The sequence below is a fragment of the Branchiostoma belcheri genome, unplaced genomic scaffold (genome assembly GCF_001625305.1).
Source record: "Branchiostoma belcheri isolate BF01 breed outbred unplaced genomic scaffold, Haploidv18h27 scaffold27, whole genome shotgun sequence".
NCBI lineage: Eukaryota > Metazoa > Chordata > Leptocardii > Amphioxiformes > Branchiostomatidae > Branchiostoma > Branchiostoma belcheri.
In genome coordinates, this window is record NW_017803876.1 from 2,533,611 (window position 1) to 2,554,332 (window position 20,722).

Sequence of the window (20,722 nt, forward strand, 5' to 3'; positions counted from 1 at the left end):
CATTATCAGATATGAGTCAACATCAGACATTAGGTTAAACCCAAATTTGTGTCTCTCCTTAAAGAAAAAGGACGACGGCCCAAAGCTGTCCAAGAAGAAGCTGCGCCGGATGAACCGCCTGAGCGTGGCGGAGCTGAAGCAGCTGGTGCAGCGGCCGGACGTGGTGGAGATGCACGACGTGACGGCGCAGGACCCCAAACTGCTCGTCTGGCTCAAGGTGAGGTCACAGCACAGGCATGGCTGCCTTTTGGATGTACATTACAATTGTGAAATTTCCAAATGCAGGAATTATTCACAAAATTACCTGAAGGATACCGATGTGTGATAAACATATAAACACCATAATAGTTAACCTACAAATAAGGCTTGTTTATTGACACTACATTAAATCCATGATTTAGATATGGATTATTTTCTACTTATGCACAGTGATCACTAATACATAGTATGTCACAGCTACAGTGAGACTTAGTACAGGTCTCGAAATTTCATTTATGCCACTCTGAGGATGCAGTGTAACAGTAGGCACTGAACACACCAAGGAAAGTCAAACCAAGTTTGCAGACCCTGTGTCAAACTGATGGATGTTGTCTGGCGGGGACAGCCCACTGATTCCAGCCCCTATTGGAACATATAGAAAACATCTAAGAACTGAGCTGTCAACAATCACCTACTTGAGTGTTCAACTATTGCAAACACACATTGACAGGGTAGTCCAACTTCCAAATTGTCCATTTAGTCCAAAAATTTCACTTTTTGACCAGCGATACATAGCACGGCAAATGCAAATACTGGCAGAATGACCTCTGACCCCCTTGAAGACCACCAAAAGACAAGAAGATGGGATTAGTCTTAGAACTCTACCAAGCAGCCAAAACAACACTAACAGCCCGTTTTTTCAACTTGATAGAAATAGAAATAACTCTCCAGCTGGAAAATGCCAGCATTTATCCCCACATACCAAGAAAAAGGCTGTTTTCAGTTGGTTTGGCTGCACTCACTAAAGGGGTCTCAGACTGGGCCCTCTGGGCATGCGCCAAATAGTGACCTTTGCCCTGGCCGGTGTGTTTTATCCAGGCCACGAGGAACACAGTCCCAGTTCCCCGGCACTGGTGCTTTAAGAGGAAGTACCTGCAGGGGAAGCGTGGTATCGAGAAGCCTCCGTTTGAGCTGCCAGACTTCATCAAGAGAACTGGGATCATGGAGATGAGAGCAGCCCTGCAGGAGAAGGTCAGGAGTCTTCTCTAGGTGTCTTATTAGATTTTACACCTCCAAAGAGTATTTAGAGTTGCTGTGAATTGCTTGTGTTGTTCATTGATTATTGTGAATTTCTTGCTAATTCTGTTCATATTCTACTGTCACTGATCATCTCGACCTCTAATTAGGCCTTCTGACTTTAAAAGTGTTCAAGTAACTATGGACATACAAACAAACAAACACTGTAAACAAAACCTCTGTATGTGAACGTAAAAATTTAGCTAGTCAACCAGTTACCAATTGTTGATGCCACTGTTTCCCCTGGTGATCAGGAGGACCAGAAGTCTCTGAAGGCCAAGATGAGGGAGAAGGTTCGACCCAAGATGGGGAAGATCGACATCGACTACCAGAAGCTGCACGATGCCTTCTTTAGGTGGCAGACCAAACCTAAGATGACCATCCATGGGGACTTGTACTATGAGGTAGGAATTTATCCAGTGTGTGTTATCTACTATTATTTTGTAGATTCTTATGTTGATCTGTGATGATAGCATGCTGGTTATAACATGCATGTGCTGTAAGTGTTCCGTTTTCAAAGTTGTTTTAATATGAAAACCTTGGAATATTGTGGCCAGCCTTCTCAAAACAAGCCGGCTACCGGCGAAAATCGCCGCCTACTCAAATTTTTGCGCCGGCTACTTTCGTGTAAATTTTCAGAAAAACACTGTAGTCTCCGCAATTTTTCTCACAAACTCCACCGGCTCATTTATTCTGACGAACTTCAGACAATTTTCTGCTAGCTTTCTGGATCTGAAAACTGCTTCTTTCTTAGCCTCCTGTGCAGCTTTCTCGTGCACGAGTCAGCGTTTGCTTCTACGAGCGGCCCGCGGCCAGAGCGGCCGAAACTTTACGGGGGGAGGGTCTTGTTGTTCGGGGCTCGAGTGGTATCCGCGGAGCTGTATCGCTCCGTATCGCTCGAGCTAGGCGGAATTTGCTTCCTAAACTCGTTGCTCACGAAAATTTATCAAGCCGCTACCTTCCCAAATTCTCCCGGCACTAGTAACATTCCTGCTACAAATAACTAGTACAAATCACGTAAAAAATATCAAGACATGTACAGAATCGTGTTCATATCTTTCTTACACAGTTAGAAACACAAGACAAATTTTCAAAAACAAATCGCCATCAGCGAGATTTCACAGCTTTTTCATTCATCAAAAGTTCTTGTCGATCGTAAAATGATCACTCATCTGTTGTCTCCACTAGTGTGTCATTTGTAGCGTAATCACGGCGAGCCAAAAATCAGCGTCAAAACTAAGAAAACCCCGGCATAAAAAACGCACACTCCGCATCGCTGTACAGAAACAGGAGATTTCAGGCGCCATCTTGTCATGAATAAGTAAGTAGCACCACGCAATCGACGCTCTGATTGGTTCACCTCACATGACCTGCGTTCTGATTGGATAAGCGATGTGGCTAGCAGCACGCAGCGCGGGAACATTTTTCTTCGCCGGTGAAGAAGAGAGACACATTTACGCTGCTTTCTACGTTTTTTCTACGACTACTTAGCAACATCCTATTACAGAAATGCATAATTAAAAGAATTGTCGGGGATACTTTGTGGCTCGCCTCCTACTTTTTCTTATCAGCCACCTACTCTAAATTTTTTTGAGAAGGCTGGTGGCTAGAGCGGTTTGGAGGGAGAGGATACCAGGATACCCTGACCTGATGATGATTTATATAATAAATTATCATCCAATAGTGATTGGGTTCTAGTAATTTACAAAAAGTCCAGTTGTGACAAAACATTTAAGATTATTCTCGCTGTCCTTGTCTTTGTATGAATAATGTAGCAGGCAGCAGATTGTGGAATGTTCCTACTGTTTGTTCACAGGGTAAGGAGTTTGAGACCAGACTGAAGGAGAAGAAGCCAGGAGACTTGTCAGATGAGCTCAGGATTGCCTTAGGCATGCCTGTAGGACCTGTAAGTTCTCCACTGATTTCATAGTATTCAACTTTCTACAGTTCAATACTGACATTAAATACTGCCACTGTTTCATTCATGTTTTGTTTTTGACAGTAGATTTGCTATATTACCAGCGCATCTTACTGACCAGTATGTTCCAACAGAATGGTTGAAGACGAAAGAAAAGAAAAAAGTCCCATGGAAATTTTCTGAAACTGGACAGTATAAACGTTAAACCTTAACACAGAACTTTTTGCACCTGTTGACCACTTTGTGTTGACTGCCTTTTTCCAGAATGCCAACAAGTATCCCCCACCATGGCTGATTGCCATGCAGAGATACGGCCCCCCTCCATCCTACCCCAACCTAAAGATACCAGGACTTAACGCACCTATCCCAGAGGTAAGTAATGTTTATGGTGTCTAAGAAACTAGCTTTGTTACACTTTAGGCTTACAAATTTTAGCAAGTATCATTGCAGCTTCAGGATCTGATTTTGATACATTACAACCTAATTTTTTTAAAGTAAAATGATCATTCATCATTATCATCATCATCATCATCATCATCATTTTGGGTGAGTTGCCCAGACTAAGACTAAAGTTCACTCATTGTCTTTAAAAGTTCTGTGATAATTACATTACTGCAAAAGATTAGCTTGTAACTTGCATATTGATGTGTGCATTATCAATTAGGCTGAACTGTTGGAATTCGATGCTACATGTGTCTGGTTTTGATAGTCATTGATGCAATGCTTTATTCTGAAAGTAACCTTTCGCCATCTCCACAGAACTGTTCCTTTGGTTACCACGCTGGAGGCTGGGGAAAGCCCCCTGTTGACGAGACAGGAAAACCCCTCTATGGGGATGTGTTTGGCACCAATGCTGCAGATTTCCAGGTAGGAGTCATCTTATGTTCAACTTAGAGTCACAGTACAGAGGAAGCCGCTTAGTTGCACCACGTATTTGTCAGCGCATTTGGTGCAATTATCCAGGTGGTGCGACAAGCCGGAGGTCGGCCCGGCTGGGGCCGGAGGACTGCACCACCGCGGACGGGGGTTGAGAAGGGTCCGTTGAGAAGTGGGGTCGGAAGTCAGAACCATAAATTTGACAAACACAGACACAAAAAAGCACCAACAAACTATGAAATTTATACATATATTAACTTTATTCACACATTTTGCACATGTACAAACAAGTTTAATAATTTCTGGTGTACCGGCTCGCTATCCATTTTAAGTTTTATCTCATAGACTACGAACAAAACATCGAAGAATTAAGTCTTACATTGTTACAGATCACAAGCGCAAACTGTTGTTTAAAAGTGGCTAAATGTGCGTAGAATATGAAGAACGGCGTCCCAAGAACAGAGACATAACATAAGCAAGTTCCTCTCTCTAATCGCTCTATATCGGTAAAGTAAAGACATTTGTGCAGCGCTACCATATCTCGTAGAGTCGTAGATTACATGAAAAATATCGGACATGTTACACTTGCAAGTTTTACAAAGCATACACCGATTTTTTGTTACAAGTTACAGGCGATAATTGATAATTGACAGCTAGCGTTATCTATAGAACACTTCGTCGTGTGTGCCGCGCAGGAAGACTTAAAAAATTCAAGAAAACTGAGACAGTGGGCAGGTAGAGAGAGACCCATTTTTATTGAGACCAGCAAGTTGTCTATCAAAACGCACCACGTACGGCCTTTGATGTCTCTTAGTGGACGGCCTCCCTTTGTGATGCCGACGTTCCCCGGGACCGCCGGGACGCTCGATATCAACGTGGTTTTCAACAGAGACCGCATTCTTTTGTCGCTCATAACAGACAATTTTATGCATAATGTCGCTATTGCTCCTTTACACAGGCGTTTATCGGCCCGTTTTTACCGTGTTTGTCGATTTTTAGCTCATGTTTACAGGTCAGTTGTTGACGATGTTGGACAAATTTTGGTGCATTTAGCCGGCGATAGGCTTACTGCACGGTGCAGAAAGCCAATCTCACTAACAATGGAGTGATGGGAAACGGTTTGGGATTTTAGGATTTGGTGCAATTGACCGGAGTGTGCACACAACCGTAGTGCAATTAATTGGCTTCCTCTGTACTACATGTCTTAAACTGTCATAATATGTAACAAAAAACTACGACCACGTAAAATCCATGTATCCTTTCTTAATCTTAGCTTTTCAACAATGAGTAGCAAAACTATCATCATACCTTTGTAACCTAGTTTAATAACTGACTATGCCCCTATTGTTCACTACTGGTACACATTATAGAGAAAAAATATATGCCTCAGAGTCAGAGGTAAGCTGTAGTGATTACAGAACTGTGTGGCACAAGGGCCATAGAACAATGGGTGGACACGGCCCTATGCACCATCTGGTGTGGATGACTTTGACTTTTAACTTTAACAACAAAGAGTAGCAACGCATCTCCCATGCCTTGATCTGTGTGTTTAGACTCAGGTAGAGGAGGAGCCAGTGGAGAGAGGTCTGTGGGGGGAGCTGGAGTCAGAGTCTGAGGAGTCAGAGTCAGAGGAGGAGTCAGAGGAAGAGTCTGAGGAGGAACCTGACAGGTCCGGACTCATCACACCAGGAGAGGGGTAAGCCACTTCTGGCAATTCTACATATCTTACCACATTATGGGTTGCATTTGGCTCAGAACCAAGAGGTCCCAGGTTTGAATCCTGCCATCACCAACCTTGTGCCCTTGGGAAAGGCACTTTAAACGACTTGACTTTCCTCACTTTGCTCAGGTGAAAATAAGTATGCCAGAATGATCATTATCATGATCGTGGGCATTAAAGGAAAACCAAACCATTAGCCTATTCTCTCTTACTATATATTCCTCATATGACATCAGATATTTGTCTGTTATGGGTGGTGGTGTGGATACAGTCCCAAGACAATGTATTTTTTTTTATGCACATTATAAATATATTTGTGGGCATGGTGGCCTTGAAAAGGTGCACTTAGGTGCACCTGTTCCACCATGCCCTCCATGTATATTTATGTGGTTAATTGTAATAAATAAATAAATAAATACGAAAATGAAATCATACATATATTAGCTGGACAGCTGAGCAGGGAAAGGATTTTAGCCAATAGCATTATAAATTATGTGTCTGGTGACTGGTGAAACTAACGTGAATGACTTAAGTCTAAATAGACAGGAAAGCACAGGGCTCTTTACCCTTTTCTGTAATTATTATCTAACTAACCTTCACTGTTGTTATTGTTGTTGTAGTGGTCTGATTACTCCCAGTGGCACCACCTCCATCCCCACTGGCATGGAGACTCCAGACATGATCGAACTCAGGAAAAAGAGAATAGAGGACGCCATGGAGGGGTGAGTCAGTCACAAGTTGTGAAAGAAAAGTGAAGCTGTAGATTTAATATCATTTGATGGATGGTTAGATTAAAACTACGCCTGTAGCTTTCTACGGGTTCGCCACAATCAAGAGTTTGTGGTATGATCGAAAGATCCAATTTTGTTCTTGAGCCACCAATCTGTTTTATTAGTAATATAAAGCAAATATCACTAGAATGCCCTGGCATTGTCGAATTTGTTATTAATTCCCTTTTACTGTTAACTTCATGCAATTCTTCAGTGGAAATCATTTCAGAATCATTCATATCTGCTGATGGTTAGCCATGAAAACATGTTTATTGGAGCTATTGTATGAAACCTAGACAACACGATTTACAAGCCGTGGTGAAATTGCAGAATATCATGTATATTTGAACTGAAGTTTGGAGATTTTGTCAGTATCATCAGTAATGGTTCATCAGTGATAAGATCTGTTAATTTTCCGTTTGACTGAGTTTGTGAGTTTTTGGTTTGCAGGGGAGAGACGCCCACCCTGTACACAGTCCTGCCTGAGAAGAAGGGCGGTCCTGTCGCTGGGGCCATGATGGGTTCTACACACGTGTACGACATAGCTGTGAGTGTCCCAGAAAAAATATGTATCTAGATTGATTAATGTTATACATGTAGACTGTTATGCTGTCTATGTTAAACTCCATTGTAGTGTCTTGTATTTGCCAGCAGGGCTAGCCCTTTGCAATAGCCACAGGCTAGTTGGGCAGCTCTACCTCTTTTTTTTTACCTCTTTCGTTTACCATGGCATGTACTGACTCCCCTATCTCCCCTCCAGGCTGTAGCAGGAGGTAAGAAGGCAGACATGGGTGAGGCAGGAGGAGTGGAGATTGCCCTGGACCCCAGTGAGCTGGAGCTGGACCCACAGGCCATGCAGACCAAGTAAGTCCTGCCACTTCCCTGTACAGGCGTATATTTGTCTACCTGTGTTATCTCCATCTTATCCCCTCAATGAACAGGACAGGTCAAGACAGTTTACCCCTGTGCCTTCATGGATATGGATTTAGATTTTTGCTAAACACGCATGCACATGCAGGTAACATTCAAAATTACCTACACCAGACAGATTTTCCTCACACCATGGCAGCTTTTAGGAGCTGTGGATCACACTGGATGCTGCTTACAAATCATGTCAATTATTTGCAAGCCATTTTATATTTACATGTACTTCCATACCCAGCACATCATAACCAGTGCACTTGCCCTGGTTAGGTACAGGTAGCCATCAGAAATAGCTCCAGTTTTACCTGCACTACCAGCAATCTGCTTATGCAGGTGACATTTTGAGCCCTGCATATCTGCCTGAGATGCTTACTTGCTTCTCTAAGTCTCCTGTCTTTGTCAAGCCGCTCTCCGGTGTACCCTTCCGCTTGGTTCACCTGTAAACACCTGTTGACACCTGCCCACTCACCTGCATGTTTCCCTCCAGGTATGAACAGCAGCTGAAGGAACAACAGAATCAGCTGGAGAAGGAGGACCTGAGTGACATGGTGGCAGAACACGCAGCTAAACAGAAGGTCAGTGTCTATTCAAGTGTGCAAAAGTGGTTTTTGAGGTGTTTGTCTGTTTGCTTGTGTGGCTGTAGTTATTTGAATAGAGTGACAGGAAGTGAGGGGGGAATCGTGTGACTACAGACTGAGCAGAAGGTCAAATTGTCTCCCCACAGGCTGGGTGAATTGTACAAAAGTTATCTTGTTTTCAGTTTCTTGTTACATTAATGTCTGTTGCCTTATGGGTTAGCCTGTGATTAAATAAATGCATAAAGAATCAGTGAGAAATTCACAATATTGAATAAAACAAGGAATTTACAACAACTACATACATGTATTCTTCAAGGAGATCCTTATATCCTTCTTGAATGTATGTCATACATACCTACCTACATACATACATACATACATACATACATACATACAAATATAAATAAGAAAGAATTTGTCCTGAAAACATTTTAACAGTGTTGTTTGGGTTGATTCATTTCTAAATTTTAAAACTGTCTGAATTCTTTAAAGGAGAATATAACAAGAGTATGGGAATAAGCTGTTGTACCTTTCCTCGTACACATACACACTAACACATACACACTAATAACTGTCTGTTACTGTCTCACATCCCTATTTTTTTGCCATAGAAAGTAATGCATATGGTGATGTAATCTTATATTCTATTTTGTCCCGTGGCCAACAGATTGAATTTTGTTGTTGTAATTTCAGCCTGGCCAGAGAAAATTTGATAAGATGTTATACAAACCGTTCTGACTGGGTCCCTCTCCACAGACTGCCCCCGTTTTCTGATTGCTGTGATGCAATTTTCCTCCTGCCTAAAAGTAGGTCAGGGCCAGGGAGAATAGCAGACAACAAGTCATAAATATTTCTGAGGATTTAACCTTTCAATAGTTGGACTGCATGACATGGTAACATATCAATGTTCAAAAGACCCTGGAAGATCTACAGACAATACAGACTGAAATTTGTAATTGTTTAGGTTTTTAATTCAATTGGTCTGTTGTTACAGTTTCTGCTGAAATTTGTGTTGTTTTCTCATTCAGACCCATATAAAGAAGATAATTATGCTAAGTAATGGATGGACTTGTGAAACAGTTGAGGATACCTTCTTAGCTTTAGCTGAAAGTAAATTCACTATACCTAAGCATAAGACAGCAATTTCAATTTTACTTGTCCTGCATCCTGACAGTTCTGTATATTCCTCTCACACGTGGTGTGAATCTTGTCAGCAGAATTGAGATAAAATGAAGTGATAGCTGCTCCCTCATCCCCCAGTTTGTGTTCCAATTTGGTCTGTAATCACCTGGCTTGTCGTTTTCTAATGGCCAAATGGAGTTACAGCTTCCCACTTTTGTCAATTACACCACAAAAGGGATGGCCGTCTCTGTCAGGTGATGTGATAAAGCCTGTAAGACAAATGTCTCTACCCTTTAGAGATAAGACTGATTGTACACGCGGAGGGGCATAATTGGTATATAGCCTAACCACATCTTGCTTACCGATTCATTTAGCATTATTACTGTACATTTCTAATTCCCAGGACAAATTAAGGATGGTATGGAAGAAATGTGGAACAACAAAGATAGATTGGAATAGAATAGAAGTAAAAGAAGTCCTGGTATGATTTATGTTATTTTGTAATCAAAGGCCCTTGATAAAGTTGTGTTTCATTTTCAATGTCAGAATTTTGCCATTTGGTATGGTAACCTTAATTTGGTAAACAGTATGATGGATACAAGGGAGGGAGGAATATGATGTTTTCTTCTATCTTGTTAGTCCTGACATTTCCTTACTTTATAAAAGACCTTGACTTCGTAAACTGAGGTTTCCCCATAGTACTGCGACAGGTTGCAAAAGATCCCAGAATGTCAAGGTCACTCGGCTCCATAGTCATCTGCAAGTCATTGTCAAGTGTGGATGGCTGAAGGCAAGATTTACAGTAGAGTTGTCGTACATGTCCCAGGTAACTTTCTGAAAATAAGCTAAAGGCCTAGAATTGAGCAGTGTTTCTCTGTTTTCTGTCAGTAGCATAGTACATCACATTTTCTGATGGACCAGTCTGCATTAACAATAGAAAAAAAAAAGCAACAGGAGTGCCAAAAAGTAAATAATCCATGTGTGTATGAAGCAAGTTGATGGACGGTACTGTGACAACATTTATTGTTTCAGAGGCGTTTAACGATCGTGTCTTTCATTTCCAGAAACGGAAAAAGGCACAACAGGACAGCGGCAAGGCTGCCAAGAAATACAAGGAGTTCAAGTTCTAATTGGTGCGTTGATGAATAGACCACACGTGGAGGTCGTAATGGGGGGACTTGATTTACCGTGGACAGCTGTACATGTGCCAGGATCGGCTCCACTAAACTGTGACGGTTTATTGTGTGGAATGTGAAGGGGACACAATTAGTAGAATTAGTTGGCTGGGTACACTGACACGTGGGATTACTGATAAGGGGGTATTGTAACAAATAGCATTTTAAGAAGAAGCAGAGATGTACAGGTCTTTTTTGTGTGTTAACATTAATCAGAGCTCAGTCAAAGTCTACATGTAAGTAGCTTGTTTGTTACCGGTAACTTTATAAACATGCTGTTGACTTGCTATGTGGTTGTGAGAAGATAGTAGTTATTTGTCCTTTTAAAACATATATGTCAAATCTCCCTGAACATTGTCAAGCATCTTTTGGGGGAGCCTTTCAAGTTGATTGCATGCGTTCACCATGTAAGGTCTTGGCTAATAAGCAAAAAACGTGATCAACAATGCAAAAAAGCAGCTTCTGAATCTGTAACCACCCTTCAGTGTTACAAACCAGCTTAATGTCTCATACAAGTGACTTGACACTAAATGTAGACTTCGACTTGATAAATCATGTCAGAATAGGGAAGAAATTTATTCCAAGCCACTTCCACAGCTGCAGCGCTTTAGACTTGATGTCTCCGTCACTTCCTTCCTCTGTTTTCTTACCTCGTGCTCCAAGAGTGAGAAAATGAGCAGCTGTGATTAGAGTCACACTACAAACTCAAAGCCTTTTTTATCCTGCACATTCCAGCTTGGAAATAATCTTACTCAGATAAGACACAAAGTTGTTATACTATACAGCAGCTGATTGTAATTAAGAGAATATTGTGAGCCAGACTTAAGTAACTGACATCCCCACAGTACAATGTGTAGAAGACATTTCCTTTGTCTTAGAGTTAATGAGTCATCATGTACAAAACACTTAAGAATGTTTTGAATAAATACACCCCAGGCAAACCAAACAAGGTATATGGCAACTTGTATTTTCCAACATGTACTCAAGAAGACACCAGACAAGCACAGATAACGTCACAACAGAGCTGCATTTTCACCTTGACACTTGTTCAGACTTTCATCACTGACACTAATCTACATAGTGAGAGTTCCCTGGGGAGGCATGATAAGGGGCTGCTGAGTGCTGCAGCCTAAGATAGCGCAGACTCACTGGCTCAGAAAAATCCCTCGTAGATTACAATCAAATTGTTTCAATGAATATTACATTGATATTAAGACTGACGCCAGAGCTAATGTTTGCCCTTGAGAATGACAGCAAAATAGATAAGCTTGTAGATGAACAAGTGCAGATTTAAACATGGCTTGACAAATAGTTATATATTCATAGATGACTATTGAAGAACAGATACAGAGAAACATGTAATAAAGCCACTGGTGCACACAACCGTGTAAGAATTAACCATTTGTTGCTGATGTACAGGTTTACATGCAACGTCAGCCACCTGTTAAATTACATTGTGTAGAAGCTGTAATTTCAATTAATCAAATGTCATCCCAGTATCATTACATGGGCCTTGCTTGAGATTTTTCTTGACTTGCTCAAGTCAGAGTCTAGACTGACTGGGATTCTTTCAACTGAAGTTATTTTTTTTACACACTTTGTACTACATGTCACTCTTTCAATAAACTTACTACACATTTGACAAGTCATTCACATACACCACCAAAACTGTGATACAGACTTATACAAACCTGAAGATATTACACTTTGATGGAATGGAAGAGTGACTACTGAAGACTCAAAGCTCAGTGGCCATGATTGTAGTAGTGAAACCTGTGAACTACATGTGGGGACTTCTAGACAACATCTGTATCCTAACAGCAGTTACGGGCAGTCCCAGAATGACCCAGATACATCTTGATAGTGTCGGTATATGTACTCAACAGGGGCTGACATGAATCAGTGGTGATGTCTTGTTTAGAGATAGGCCTGTGTTTCCAGCGTACACAAATTACTCCCTATATACCAATCCTGGGGAAGGCCCAAAATGATTACATCTAGGACTGGGCTGAGGTCAGCAAGGCTGTTGCTTGACCTCTGACCCCTAGTGGCGGGAGATGTGTCAGCTGTTCTGTGTAGTTATCCTGTACCTATTAACGGACAAATCAGCGGCAATGTTAACCTGTGTAACCGTTTCAAATATATGTGAAGCACAGTACACGTTTTCTGTACAAAACTGGCAACATTGCAACAACCCCCTTTTTTCAGAGTGTTAGAAGGGGAAATGTATTTCGTTTTGTGATTGTGTTAACATTAACGAGCAGGTATGTAACCTCTGTACAGACCAATCGTTTCCAAGGTCCCTGGTGTGGGACACGGAGCAATGTTGCTGCCGAATGGTTGCCATGACAACACAGACGTGCATTACGCTGGTGCATGTGCCCTTAATGACTTCCGTTGTCTGGTAAATTGCCCCCGAGCAGGTATTTTACTCGGCGAAGAGTTACAAGGCAATGAGCATGTGTAGGCAGTCTAATGCGCTGGCCAAGTAACACGGGCCGACTGGGTGCTGTTGTGCCGCGGGTCTAATGTTGCTTTGCCAGAATAACATTCTTACGGCAGCTTTTATACATGTCCTAGGGTCTTATATGCACTACCCACGAGGTCCGAGCATGTATGTGTTGAGGTTGCAGTAGGGCTTCCTGCAACGTCTTTTCACAGGAGTACACACGATTTTATCAGCTGGACACACCTGAATTTCAACGGGGAGACAAAATTACCACAACTGTCTGGTATCCCTTACTTTGTAAATAGGAAAGTTTATCCTAGAAGTCCTGCCCTGTGACAGTCTTCCTCAGAACGTCCATACACTTCCCGAGCATGACGAACAGTCCGTTTCTCAGCTGCTTGTTCATGAGGGAGTATATGATGGGGTTGATGCAGGCGTTCAGCCAGGCCACCATGGCGCACAGCTTGTACAGCCAGACCCCGCCGGCGTTCGCCTTGTCCACGATGCTCAGCACCATGTAGGGCAGGAAACACAGCGAGAACGCCACGAACACCGCGAAGGTCATCTTGGCCAGGCGGACGTTCCTGCTGACCCGGTACTGCGCCCTGATGCGGCGCGCCGAGCTGTCCGGGTCCGTGCGGTCGTTGCTGGCGCTCGGCCTGTTGTCGTTCAGGTCGTCCCCGACACTGTCGAGGTTACTCGTCGGGTCCGTCTCTGAGAAGTAAGTCCGCGCGCGGCCCAACCGAGACGGCGAAATTTCCCGGAGGCTGGAGCGGTCCACGACTAGACTGCCCCGTCGGGAAGACCGTCCGTGCAGCGACGGCTTTTTCGTCTTCTTCGACGTTAAATTCGGGATCGTTATCAAACTACTGGTTCTTGTTCCTATGTCTCTCTTCTCTTTGGTGGCCATAGGGGAGTGATCGTTGTGTAAGTTTAACTCGGGATTTGAGTTGCTGTTTCTGTTGTCAGTTTGTGTCTGTTTGGAGGAAGGTGATGAAGCTGTGCTTTTCTTTATCCCCCCGGCGGAGTCGCTTCCCACCACTATGAACACGTCGTCCATCTCCAGATCTACGGAGATTTTCACGTCAGACGGTTTCTTACCGTTCGCCTTGGGGGTCGGGCCCTCGCTGACGCTGTTTAGTTCAGACGCGTCCGAGAACACGTTGTTGTTCCTCTGTCCCCGGTTCTTCTGCACCCTTCTTCTTCTTGTTGAACTTGTTGGCGCTGGTCCGGACGGTTCTGAGGATGCACGCGTAGGTGAAGCACATGACCAAGGTCGGCACGATGCAGTAGGCGGAAAACAGCGCCGTCGTGAAGGACGCGCTCACCTCGCGGTCAAAGCTGCAGGTGGAGACTTTGTCGAAGAACGTAAAGCGTCCCCAGACGCCGATAGCTGGGGGAACGAGGGAGAGAGCAGGCAGCAGCCAGGACACTCCTATCATGACAGCCGTGCCGGTCTTGTTGTAAATGGACCTGTACTTACTGGGATGAACGATCAGGAAGTACCTGTTGACACAAAGGGTGTGAAGTAAAGGTTATGTTCTCTCAGTAAAAGTGCAAACAACACACAGGCACAACACACACATGTAATCCCCGCGGATGTTTGGTCGGTCCCTTTCAGCTGTCGTTTTAGTTGGAAGATAAAGGCTGTAATAAGAGACTTCGCAAAAGCTTTTGCATCCGCCACCTAGTACATACAATTTCTAACAGGGCTAACTACAGAGTCTCTCCCGTTTCTAAAGACTGTGTTTGGAAAACCTGCTTCAAACACAATGCCCCAACACTTTAATTGGACATGACACACTGATTCTGAAAAGGCAACAAACATAACCATGCAAACAGATCCAAAGCTTCAGAAATAGGGCACCCTATGTACTGGACAACACATATAATGTATCGATAGCCTTTTAATTCTCATGTCTGCTGCACCTCACAGAATTGTCTGGACCCTGACGTAAGCTAGAAACATTGCGGGAAGTACGGAGGGATTCTAATATCGTGCACAGTTATGATTATAGTCCCTGTCATGTCATGAATTTTTATTATTGTCTTGTGACGTCAATGAAATAGCTGTGCGGTTTCCTGAAAATTAAAACATGGGAAAATTTGCCCGAGGTGAGGAATACATTGGGGAAATTGCAGGAAGGTGAACGGGGCTGCAGGGTAATGCCTGTAGGGTTTAGTACATTTTCTTGCCTTCGAGATGATCTCTGCTTGACAGGCAGGCATTGGCAATCGGTTATTTTGGGCGTTTCAGCTGTAAATATCGAAGCAATGAAATTTGCTCAACGAAACGATTTTACAGAATAAATATCTTAAAATATCCCCGAGCTATTATAGCTAACTCCACTGTTTTGATAAAACAGAACATGAAATTCGTCGTCACTGCTGCTGTTGCCCGACCAGGCCAGATGGCCCACATCAAAACACACCCAAACACATCAATAGTGACTAAGAGTGTTCAACACTCCGTAGTAACGGGGCGGGCAATAGCTGCAACATGCAGGACAAACAGTTCCCTAACCACAAGACGTACGTGGAATGCGCACCTGTTTAATGCCACGGCGCACAGGGTCAGCTCCGACACGCCGAATAGTAGGAACAGCACGTAGCCGAAGACGCTGCAGAACACGGGCCCAAACTCCCACCGGCCGGCGATGTACGAGTGCACGGTGATGGGCTGCAGCACGGCCGAGTACAACAGGTCCGCCACGCTCAGGTTGACGATGAAGGCGGTGGACACCGTCAGGAGTTTCCTGTTGGACGTGATGGTCGCTATAGTGGCGATGTTCCCCACAGTCCCCAGCACCGTCACCAGGATGCCCAGAGCCACGCCAACGAACTCGATAGGCTGGTTCATGGTCTGTGTAAGCTGACGAACAATCCTCTGTTCTTTTCTGGTGAAGTACACGCGCGTTTAAGAACCCGACACTGGGTTGTACGCTAGCGGTGAGCCATTAGAAAGCTTCCCGTCGCTCTACGCACGTCGGATGGCCTTTTGTGCGGCAGGGCAGAATACATCACCATGATTACATTCATGACATTTCCCGGGGAACAGGCAGGCAGCTGCGGGTCTCGCACGCGCACGTTTTCGCGCCACTGACAGGCGCTAAACTGCGGTTAGTGCCGGCCTTTCATCACGCGTGACGTAGTGACTTAAAGACGTCGCCGGTTGGCAGCCTTTGGGAGACGGAGCTAGCCCGAGTCTGCGTCCTGTGTCAGCACGGATTTCATGTGAAAAGTTCCGGACGGGAGACAAAAACCAGAAACGCTGTATGACACAGCACTAGTAGCCGACTCGTATTAGGTTCCCAAAGATGTCACAGATACTTTTAACGTACAATTTCATAGCAAAGAACTACAGAACTGTACGGTACTAATGGTATCGGGTTCGACTCTGTCAAATTGCGTCACCACCGTACTGTACCGCAATGATGAATCATTTCCATTTGGTAATGGTACTCGCGCGTGGCTTGGTACGTATAGCTGCTACCTGAGGCCGTTCGCACATCGCACTCCTGAGAAGATTCCGTGTATTCCTCTGGCGTTGCGCGCGGCTCACAGGTTTGTCAGACAGGCATTTCTTGCGTGCCTGGGGGGACGACCAAATTGTCTCAACCTCCCCAGAGGAAACGATATCGTCGTCTCACAGAATTCCAAGTATGGGCGGTGTCCTCCGGCTAGTCATATGCACGCACGAGGCAAACTCTCGTCGCCAATCCCAGGCCTGTACCGTAGATAGACCTAGCTGCCGGTCAAACTAACCTTCTACGTTTTTGTTGCACGTTTCTACGTTTGACCGAGGAGGGCGGGGCTATGGGTCTACTGCCTCCCTGGAAAATCACTCATCGGTTGCTAAGGACGAGCTCTCCGAATGGTTGATGGCTCCATGGCAGCTTCGGTAATAATAATGCCTGCCGGCCGTACGGCTGCAAAAGCAAATCGTCCGCACATTTGTAAAATGGTCATGCCTATTAACAACGTTTGACACAGATAGGAGTACAATAGTGCGAGTGATGATTCTGATGGTGGCCATAAAAATGAAGATGACTGTTGGCCCGCTGACCCAACGCGAATTGCACGAGTAGAATTTGTCCCGACTGGCGAGGATTACGGAATTAACTAGCTGACAAAAATGATGCATGAAATCCCTGATTAAATGATAACCTACTGGCTTGACGACAGAAGGCTAATCTGACTTATTCAGTGCCAGAGGTCGGGGAGTCAAAATACCCGTATTTGTCGAGCTTTGAAACGTTCTGTCTGTCCGCCGTTCTGATGAGACAGCTGGGATATCAATAAATACCTAGTGCGTGGTTAGCCTCTACCAGGCTTCGGGAGCGGCTGGAAAGAGGAGAAATTGGCCAGATAGACAGATAACATGCCAGGGCAGCGAATTAGTGAACCAACTCCCTTGGCATGCTTATCTGTCTATTTGGCCAATTTCTACTCTTTCCAGCCGCTTCCGAAGCCTGGTAGAGGCAAGTGCATGGTACCGACTTCTTTAGTGTAGCTTGCTTTTATTATAAATACCTCATCCCAGAGGATTGTGGTGAGATATATCTATATACTAGTACCCTACCCCCCCCCACACACACACACACGCACTTCAAGGACATAATTAGACAAAGTGCCCGATATACCTGTCACCCGCGGCACATACACTTCTTAAATCACATTCTAATTGATGAGAGAACAGAAGACGAAGTGCTCAGTGTTTAACGTCTAGTCTCCAAGCAGATGTTGAGGCGGAAGATCGTAATTCTCTCCTAGCCTGGCTGCCGGGCTTCTGTGACAGCTGTTGTGGGTAACTGTCACAGACTCAGAGAAGCCCGCTAGTCAGAAAATGTTACAATCTTCCACTCAAACATCTGCTTGCAGATCACAGAATGTGAAGGTTCTCGATAGAAATGACACCTTGGGCGGTTATCTGGGTGTCCGCTGATATCGTCGGCCCCGTTTAGCAACATTTTACTTTTAGGATCACTGGGTACATCTGGAAAGACTCTCTGTCCTACAGACTAGACTGAGGCTGACCATATGTGCACGTGTATGTTAGAGTGGGATGGATAATAGATCGAATGCCATTCATCGTTACTTTCTAATTATCAATGCCCTGATACAGCACAAAGACAATAGTATACTTTCTGTCTGTTTGACATAATATGACAGCAATACCAGTGCTACTAGAACTTTGGGAACAGGATTTCTACGTCAAGTTCAGAAGAGAGATGATCCATGCACCTTCCCCCGCTCTGTCACATGGATCAGTAGAGCCATGCCAGGCATGCAGTTGAGCCCTGTAATGATGGTCATCTTCGCGCGGGGCTGCTATTTTGAGATAAGTTATATCCCATCTGCTTAAATCCGGAAACCAGATTTCCCAATATCCGGCTTCCTGGTAATAAAACTCTTAAATCAAGAACTCAAATTGCCATGTATCACGCGCATGGGCCCAAATCTCTTCATAGTTTTTCCACTTGTGCAATTTCAGCCTCCTATAATAACCAGAAGAGGGTAAAGCGAAATCTTTATTGAACGGCCTTTGTTGCTCTCACGTCATCGCTTTCATCTGGATAATCTGTGAAAATCTTCTGGTTTATGTGTGTATGTCGGATTTCCAACCGCGTAAGCCCGTACAGACCAGCTTTTTGCTTCCTTGGGGAGCAAGGATTATTCTGGTATCGTCAGGGGTGGGCGTGGTCACGTGTCGTCATGGCGACCATGCACCTGTGTACTGTTATGTAAGAAATCCGTGTCGACACAATAACAAAAGAAACGAAATGTAAAGTGTGCCCTAACACTTACTACAATTCTTCACCTTAAAATAACATGGGAATTTTATAAAGCAGATGACGTAGAGTGGATCCATAATCCCTCAAGCTAACCCACATCTATCACACCTCAGTAAGACATCTGGAGCCGCGCTGTTCCCGTTTAGAACTTTTATCCAGCCTGTCACAACCGGTTTCGCCCTGTAGGCTTCTTCATTCAAGTGTGCAGAGGCTAAATGACGGACTAAAAGTTTACTTTACACGGAAGTGCGGTACAGATATGACACTTCAGATTGCATTTCGTCTGTCGCATGAGTGAGTTATCAGTTATACCAATTTCGTCCATATAGGAAAAGAACTTTCTAGCCGCGAGTGTACTTTACCCAAATCCTTACGACGAGAAACTAGAATTTTAGTGAAATTCTGCTGCATGTTATTTAACGCTACTGGTGTTACAAGGGGTCTTGTGCCTGACACAAATTTTATCAGCAATCTTTGCTTATTTGCCTTAGCTGCTACTAAGATCAGGACGAGAAGGATAACAATGCCTCTTGTGTATTTCTTTTCACCGGTTTCATCAATCAAGTTATACTTCAGGAGACCAAAACGTATGTGGTACATACTGCTTAACTAATGAGAATGTTCCCCGTTCAAGGAACAGTGTTATTAAACGTAAGGTCAATTAGTGCACCACTTAGAACTACGGGAATTACTTAATTAACCTCCATTTGACCTCCTTTGACGTATAAGGCCATTAAGACTGACCTGCCCATCTCCTGTTGCATGGGATACAGCACATGTAATGGCTCTCCTACCGCAATAATTCTTCAAATTACGGCAATTACCTACCCCAATATCGTGACCTGGATGATCCCCGGGCCCTGTGACGTCATTGGCGGATGAGGTAACCGCGGCCGAGGAAGTGATCTCGTTCCCAGGGGGAAAACCCTACCTGCCATCTCGTCCCGATTCTCGGAACTTATCCTGCTGATCCTTCCTCGAATTTTGAAATACAGTGTACAAGACTATCAATTTTCCTAATTTTCTGCAGTCAGGATATTCAAAAGACCTCACTTATATGGAGAGCAATCACGAGGAAGGTAACAAAGCCGACACATTGAAAATATGAGAAGGGCGTTTTCATTCGCAACACTTCGGAATATACGTATATAACCACGCGAGTAACTTTACGTATGTAACCACGCGAGTATAATTACCGACCCTATATAGGTTACAAATTGGGCTAGTAATCTGGGCGAGGGGAGTGAGGTGTATGATCGGAACATTGGATCGCTTCCCGGCCAACTTTTCTGCGGGGTGACAGGAGAAGCGGAAGCTGAAATTGGCTGCCAGGATGGAGACGTAGTAGCTAATCGGGAACGCATCAGCGGGTGATGCGATTTCAGATCATCTCTCCATAAGAAGATGATATCATTTGGTTATCTGTTGAGAGATATGACTTTATTTTCCTTCTAATGTACTGGTACCGGTTTCTCTTACACAGAGAAGCCTTTCTTTTTGCAAAATGTTGTTGGTTCAATATCCTTGCAACTTGATATTTTTGGCAATTGCAATTTTACCGGGTTTTGTGTTCATATGGGCTTTGTAAGTACGGGGTTCGATAAACAATGGTGCTGAAGGATTTCACAAATTCACAATCCTTTGGAGTTGGCAGGCTTTTGCTACAAAGCGTTTTGCAATTAACTGGTTTCTACTGTGGGTAGTTTAAGAGGGTTTGACGTGTACTTTCTTTAAGACGTATAAAACTTTAAGTAAGTGCGTAGCTCCCGCCTTTGACGTGACGTAGTGCATATGTCATCAGTGCAGTAAAACCGGAACAATGTCATACTTTGCTGTCCAGAAGACTCGGTTCAACTCAGCCATTATGAGACGGACTGGCGTCTTAGTGAACCTTACTGATCCCTGCCTGGCCATTGGTACTTCAAAGGGGCAGTGTATGGTACATTACTGTCATCCACACCCACAAGGTCTCTTCCTCTGACATCAGAGCGCCCCGTAATGTATCCCCAATGTCAACCTACCTCCTACAGCCGGAAAGTGCTGATCTCTCACGGTCAGAGTCTACGTGAGTTCTTGAAGGAAGAGAGCTGAAAAGGCAGTGAAATTTGATAGCTCAATAT

General features: G+C 44.0%; 2 protein-coding genes across 2 annotated transcripts in view; one reads left to right on the forward strand and one right to left on the reverse strand.

Moving 5' to 3' along the window:
* The window catches only part of LOC109472141 (splicing factor 3B subunit 2-like), a 20,374-nt gene extending 9,066 nt beyond the window's left edge, over positions 1-11,308 (forward strand). The window contains 12 exon segments of the mRNA XM_019771716.1: positions 65-217; positions 1,078-1,230; positions 1,530-1,679; positions 3,092-3,181; positions 3,458-3,565; positions 3,953-4,060; positions 5,623-5,765; positions 6,410-6,511; positions 7,010-7,106; positions 7,320-7,423; positions 7,971-8,058; positions 10,248-11,308. Coding sequence (XP_019627275.1) covers positions 65-217; positions 1,078-1,230; positions 1,530-1,679; positions 3,092-3,181; positions 3,458-3,565; positions 3,953-4,060; positions 5,623-5,765; positions 6,410-6,511; positions 7,010-7,106; positions 7,320-7,423; positions 7,971-8,058; positions 10,248-10,313 — 1,362 coding nt within the window. The 3' untranslated portion in view covers positions 10,314-11,308.
* Positions 11,309-11,755: 447 nt separating this feature from the next.
* On the reverse strand, positions 11,756-17,131 carry LOC109472210 (G-protein coupled receptor 84-like). The gene is made up of 3 exons (XM_019771808.1): positions 15,357-17,131; positions 14,001-14,313; positions 11,756-13,639 (listed from the first exon to the last, which is right to left on the reverse strand). The coding sequence occupies exons 1-3, from the start codon at positions 15,665-15,667 to the stop codon at positions 13,124-13,126; spliced, it is 1,140 nt and encodes a 379-aa protein (XP_019627367.1). The 5' UTR covers positions 15,668-17,131; the 3' UTR covers positions 11,756-13,123.
* Positions 17,132-20,722: the final 3,591 nt, after the last annotated feature.

Coding starts and splice junctions, on each gene's coding strand:
- LOC109472210 (XM_019771808.1), bottom strand. CDS start 15,667: ATGAACCAGCCTATCGAGTTCGTTGGCGTGGCTCTGGGCATCCTGGTG. Junction 14,314..15,356: donor TGCGCCGTGGCATTAAACAG/GTGCGCATTCCA, acceptor TTGTGTCAACAG/GTACTTCCTGATCGTTCATC. Junction 13,640..14,000: donor TCAACAAGAAGAAGAAGGGT/GCAGAAGAACCG, acceptor ACGTCGAAGAAG/ACGAAAAAGCCGTCGCTGCA.